A 6,836-nucleotide genomic window follows, 5' to 3' on the forward strand; every position below is an offset into this window, starting at 1 on the left:
TCTGCTATGGATCTGATTGTATCTTGAGTACACATTTCTCCTTGCTCTAGTGAGGAATACCATCAGACCTAATCTTTTTCTGAGACTCAGATGCAAGAAAATTATTTCAATTTTTTTAGGTCCAAGTAATGACTCTGCTGTTGGTGTTATCTTCATTGTAGTCTCTGCATGTCAGGATCAGTGCTTTTTTCTGCTGATTCTCCCAAGAACCTTATATAATGTTCAGCTCTTATTAGATGCCTATTACTACCTAATTCATACACTCCTACTTCTCAGTCTTCATCTAGCTTATTTTTTGTTGGAGGATCTTATGAAAACAAAGGGGTGAGGAGTAAACACTGATAAAGGAAAAAACTTAAGTGTCAAAAGCTGACTTGTTTCCTCCTCTTTTATTCCTCCTGTTTTAATTTTCTCCTCTTACTACTTTTAATATATTAATGGAAGTTATATTGTATGAATGTCAATATATTTGTTTGAATTTAATGAAAAATATCTATTCTAGGTAATCACTCTGCTTTTTCAGGGAACCCTATTGTATCATTTTATTAATATTTATTAATTTCCTATAATTAATGTATTCACTAATTTCCTACTAAATAATTTCATAATTAACAGCAAGCCTTAATGTTTGGCTGACTAAAGAAAGGATCAGTTTTGTTGTTAGGACAGAAACTCATATGAACTAGCTTAGGTCAGAAACAAACAAACAAAAAGAATGAATGAGTGAATGAATGAATGAATAGGAATTTATTGAATGTCTGAAAGTACTCCTAGTAATTGTAGAATAAAAACTATAGAGATATGTTGTAAGACACTGGAACCAGGAACTAGAAAATTCAAATTCAAAGTTATTTGCTCTGTCTTTCCTAGGATATTTGACCTCTTGGCTCTCCTTTTGGCACATTTACATTCTTTTCCCTTGATCTTATTGTAGATTCTTTTAGTGTGCTGTGGCCTGCACCTGTTCATCCTAGCTTCTGCTTTGCCTGATTTCCTAGCTCTAGCACTCCTCAGAAACCAAGTGAAGTCTAGCTTATATATTCCAATTCTAGATTCCAAGAAGAGATTCGGACTGGCACAGCTTTGGTCAGATGTCAATTCCTGTCCGGTCAGCAGTGGTGAAGGATGGATTGAGCTGGGCACCACATACATGGCTACAAATATGTGCATGGGCACAGGCAAAGGGGTGCATTTACCCAAAAGATCCTAACTATGTTGGCACAGAGCGGTTCCTCAACACAAATTTATTATATTTAATGTCAGGCTCACAAGTAAAGCTTATACAAAATATGCCTTTCCCACCTCTTTAATTTCTTTCTTGAAGTATTGTAATTGCTAAAGCTAAAGCTAAGATGTGGCTGATGTCTAAATATAGAAATAAACAGAATAACTGAAAGGTTGTTGGGAGATTTAGCCTGAAGGGCAGTCACTTTTTAACTTTATAAGTATTTTAGATCTTGATTTATCTGTCTTTCTTTGGGTGAAAATTTGTTTGATCCTATCTTACTATTAGAAAAGTCATAGCATGCAAATTTTATTCATTCTTATAAAGTGCAAACACATTACCTTTTGTTGACAGATACTAATTTATATGAGGAAGGCAAAGGAAAAATGGATTCAAACAAATACTGTAAGTTCAATAGTATACTAATTAATGGATTTTCTAATTGGTTTTCCTTTTTTTTTTTTTTTTAACTTTTCCCCTAAGTCTGCTGATTAGTTATGATTGCTTTATTACAAGGCTTTGGAGGACATCTGAAAACATAATCACCTGGGGATGTTTGTCCCTGGTTTTGGGGATGGATCTTACAAGACGTTAAAGCAGCACCATCCAATAGAAATGTCATGTGAGGGGCACATGGGTGGCTCAGTCAGTTAAGTGTCTGACTCTTGGTTTTGGATCAGGCCAGGATCTTACAGTTCATGAGATTGAGTCCCAAGTTGAGCTCTGTACTGTCAGTGTGGAGCCTGCTTGAGATTCTCTGTCTCTCCCCCTCTCTGCTCTCTCTCTGTTTCTCTGTCTCTCTCTCGAAATAAATAAACATTAAAAAAAAAAAAAGAAATGTAATATGAGCTACACATAAAGCTTCAAATTTTCTTCTTAAAAATATTTTTTAAATTTATCTTGATTTATTTATTTTAAAATAAAGAGCCAGTAGGGGAGGGGCAGAGAGAAAGGAAGAGAGACCATCTCAAACAGACTCTGCATTGTCAGCATGGAGCCCAATGAGGGTCTCGAACTCATGAACCATGAGATCATGACCTGAACCAAAACCAAGAGTTGGATGTTTAACCTACTGGAACCTCCAGGTCCAGCTAGACTTCAAATAGGATCACCATTGGACTTGCCAATTGTATGAAATAATAACTTACCATGTTTGTTTAACTTAGCTTGAACTGGGTTGATTAGTGTCACTTACAATGAGTCCTGATGAGTAAACTACTTGTTTCTTTCTCATTCCTACACTCTCCCTTGCCATTAGACCATTCCTCTTATTCAAACCTTACATGCCCATGCTTGCTTGCCACAGAAAATCAAGGCAGATTTTACTTACCCTGCAAAGGAGATCAGGAGACCAATTGCTGTTTGGGAAAGGCAGAGGTAAAATAAAGTTAGAACATTCTATTATGAGAGTTCTATGTGTGCTGGAGGATGAGTCAGAGACTATCTACCTCATTGACTTGGGAAATTCAGCTTTTCAGCCATCTGCATTTTCCTTCCTCCCTATGGATATGGGAGGGATCCTGAGACATAGCAGGGGGATTCCTGGATCAAAGGAGACATGGCTACTTCCTAGATGAACAAGAGTCCATTCAGATTAGAAAGACCTTTACTGGTCAGTGAAGCACAACCATCATGAGTGTATGGAATGAGAGATGTGTTATAGGATTTAGACCCTGCACAATTGAGGGAGAAGCTGAGGAAACAAAGGTCCAGAAGGAGGAACTGGAAATCAGACGGAAAGGCATTAATCAGTCTTCTTGGATCACATGGCCCAAGGGTCAGACTGCAGGTCTCCTTGCTGCAGTGGCAGCTCCAGAGCAGAGTAAAATGGGTGGGTGGGTGGGGGTGTAGATAGGGAGAGGGGGTGGAGTCATGGCAAGACCAAGAAGATGTTTAGAGAGTTTCTTCCTCTCTTTGCATTTTAGTTGAAAGGAGTGCAGCAAAACTATAACCAAAGGAGACATTAGGCTTCCAGAAAAATCTCAAGGAAAAGTATTTCAAGCAATAGTAGAAGCTGTTGGATCAGGCTCTAAAGGAAAGGGTGGAGAGATTCAACCAGTTGGCATGAAAGTTGGAGATACGGTTCTTCTCCCAGAGTATGGAGGCACCAAAGTAGTTCTAGATGACAAGGATTATTTCTGGTGTAGAAGTGGTGACATTTTTGGAAAGTGTGTAGACTAAAATACATCATTATTGAAATGGTGCTTGGTGAAGCTGCCCATTCCAGTAAAGTTGTGAAATCTTTAATCATGTAAATAACTTTCATGTCTCTTTTGTAATATACTCATGGTATCCAAACTAATGATATTGCACATCTCTAGAATTTAGTTTTGGTGTATTGATATAAACATTACCAAATACAAATGCATAAATGAGTGGTTAATCTTTAAAAAAAATCTGTCTTCTTGGGGCCCCTGGGTGGCTCAGTTGGTTAAGCATCTGACTTCAGCTCAGATTATGACCTCGTGGTTCATGAGTTCCAGCTCTGTGCTGACATTTCAGAGCCAGGAGCCTGCTTTGGATTCTGTGTCTCCATCTCTCTCTGCCCCTCCCTGCTCTCTCTCTCTCTCTCTCTCTCTCTCTCTTTCTCTCAAATAAATAAACATTTAAAAAAAGGTAAAAAAAATAAAAAATCTGTCTTCTTAAAGCATTGATACAAATGGACAAGATAGAAGATGCAGGGAAGTTAAGAGAAGTCAAGAACATCCAGTACCTGAAGTAAAAACACAAAGGGGAAGTTCATGGTGAAGTCTATGGGAAGTTATTGACTCTCCATAACTATTGCTTCTGTGGGTCTGTAGCTAGGTTTCTGGTTGTGGGTGTGGGCCTCTGTAGCAGTGTCAGTAGTTGGGAAAAGAGTTAGAGGGGGCCAGAAGAGAGTGAAGGAAAACTGGAACTTGCTGGGCACCTCTGCATTGGTTTTTCATTCTATTTGACTGCAAAGACCTTTGGAGAGTAATAACCACTATTTCACTTCTGTCTCCCAAGTCCCAAATTAATCACTGCTAACCTAGAAACATACAGGGCAAGAAATTCAGGAAAATGTGGTTTCCAGCTTGGCCAGACTGACTTTAGGGGAACCCAGGACAAGGTCAATCTCTGTGGTGATACCAAGGCAAACCATGAACCATCGATTAAAAGGCAGCACTTGACAATAAAGTACAAGTTACAGTTAGCACAACTCACCCTTTGGGGAGAAATCGAAGCTTCTACATCAGGTTAGTGCTTTCTTTGTGTCCTCTTTGTGTCTTTAAGTAGATCTTCTAATTCCCCATCACAAAGGGGATCCTGACCCTGCCTATCACCCTGTTTCTTCCTTGCCGTTGGATTGTTAAGACTTAGCATCTGATTGCTTCTTCTTTCCACCAAATTGTTTAGCAGTGATACTTGACCAAGACCTAATTTACTTCTGTTGTTTCTAACTATTTCTTCTGGACCTAGACATGTTTAGGATGCCAAGACTCTCGCCAGGCCAGATTCCCAGCTAAGCCCCAGCTCCTATATAGCCATAAATGGCTCCTTCACCTCAACTGGGGAGGCCAGCCTTCCTTCATGCTTACCAAATGAGTGCACCAACTGCTCTAACATTGAAACTCTTTATTATTTGTGATTTTTTTCTGTAGGTGGAAGACTTCCTCTCAACTCGTTGAAGGGGTTCCTCCTCCTTCTCCCCCTCCTCCTCGTTGTCGTCGTCGTCGTCGTCGTCATCGTCATCCTCCTCCTCCTCCTCCTCCTCCTCCTCCTTCTTTTTCTTCTTCTTCTAGAGGGAGAGAGAGAGCGAGAGAAGGGCAAAGAGAGAGAATCTTAAGCAGGCTCCATGCCCAGCACAGAACCTGACATGGCTCTCAATCTCATGACCAGGAGATCATGACCTGAGCCGAAATCAAGAGTCAGACACTTAACTGACTGAGCCTCCCAAGCGCTCCTCAATGAAGGGATTTTCTATGCTTGAGTATGAACTAATAGATTGATACGAAGAATATATAGTCAAAGAAACATGGATTTGGTGCCAACAGACTAGCTTTTGTATATGTAATGTGGTAGCTGGGTAAACACAAACAAGAATCTCAACCATAATCATAGCTATTTCTCTCCACACTTAGCACAGTAAAGCAGATGAGTCCCTGAGGACTTAAGGACACTGCAGTATTGGCCCTGGAAGGCTACCTCTGGACTCCTTACTAGGAAATGGTTTATGCCACCGTTTCCTGAACCTCTATTACTAGCAGATGCACACCAATCCCACACACAAGATGCAAACTTCTGGGATCCTGCTCTTCATTCTCAGTGTTCTGAAGATGAATTCTACCATGTGGGAGAAATGCAAATGAAGTAACATTTGGGTCTGGAAGACTTAGAAGGAACCAGATGCTCTGTCCTAGTCTACTATATCTAAGTGGAACTTTGAGCATGTGTGCACTGAGTGCAAAAATCACCCAATGTTAGATTGAGCTGACCTCTGCCTTCAGAATCAAAGAGCCAATACCAAAAATAAAAACAGAATTCTGAATTTGGCCCAGAGAAACTCAGCTAGTTTATTTGGTCATCATCTAACCCCTGCAGGCACTTGACAATTTCCATAAAGTATCAATAGCAGCACAGATTTTACTCATGTCTTATTACATCTTGATCTCGTTGTCTTTGAATCTTAATGTTAACTTTTCAATGAATCTTCATTGCTCTGGACTTGGTGCTTTTATGTTTCCTTTATGTATTTTGTAACAATCCTGGGAGGTATAGGTCATAATTATTTTAATAGCTAACATAGATATATATGTATATATACACATTATGTGCCAGACACATAGTTCTAAGCATTTTATTAACTCATTTAATTGTATATCACTCTTGGAGGTAGTTCTTATTAATATCATCATCTACCTTTTACAGGTGAGGAAATTCAAATATGGAGTTAGATCATCCAAGGTCACACAAGCAATGAGCGGTAGCACTTGGGTTCAAACCCAGGCAGTCTGGCTCCACAGGTCATGCTCTAACCACTAGTCTACATTGCCTGCTATTTTAAAATAAAACCAAGACTCAGGAAGTAAGTGAATTGCCCAGGGACCCGCAGCTGCTAATGAGTGGAGCTACTATTCTAACACAGGTTTTTGGAGTCTAAAGTTCACATCTTTCCATACTGCTTTCATCAGCTACAAGGTGTGTGACTTTAGGCAAGTCACTTGATTTTGTCAAGCCTCATCTTCCACCTATAAAATGGGGATAATAACGCTGATCTCACAAGGGTATTCTGGGACTAAATACAATTAATTACATAAAATGTTTAACTCCATGACATCTAAGTTAATGCTTAGTAAATATTAACTTGCCAGATAATGGATGGGTTCCCAAGAAAAGCTCTTTATTCTCAATGTTTGATAAGTATTAAGAACATGTTAACTCTGAGCATGTTACCTAAGAACATTTAACTATGGAAAGCACAATGTACATAAAATATTGATGGTTTGACATAATTTCTGTTCTCTAAACCTTGATAATTGCATTTAGATTTGCTTTAGAACTAGATGGTTGTTGTGTCCTGGAAATACTTCTTGTCAAGGGCAAAACAATTATTGTGTAAGCCCTTAAAAACTGACTCCAATTAAGGCTC

General features: G+C 39.2%; 1 protein-coding gene across 1 annotated transcript; it reads left to right on the forward strand.

Annotated features, from left to right (window-relative positions):
• Window positions 1-3,114: 3,114 nt before the first annotated feature.
• LOC102956047 (10 kDa heat shock protein, mitochondrial-like) lies at window positions 3,115-3,406 on the forward strand. Its single transcript, XM_042993704.1, is given in 3 exon segments — window positions 3,115-3,139; window positions 3,142-3,165; window positions 3,168-3,406. Coding segments are annotated over 3 exon segments (288 nt in total).
• Window positions 3,407-6,836: the final 3,430 nt, after the last annotated feature.

Source organism: Panthera tigris, chromosome B4, assembly GCF_018350195.1.
Source record: "Panthera tigris isolate Pti1 chromosome B4, P.tigris_Pti1_mat1.1, whole genome shotgun sequence".
Taxonomy (NCBI): Eukaryota; Metazoa; Chordata; class Mammalia; order Carnivora; family Felidae; genus Panthera; species Panthera tigris.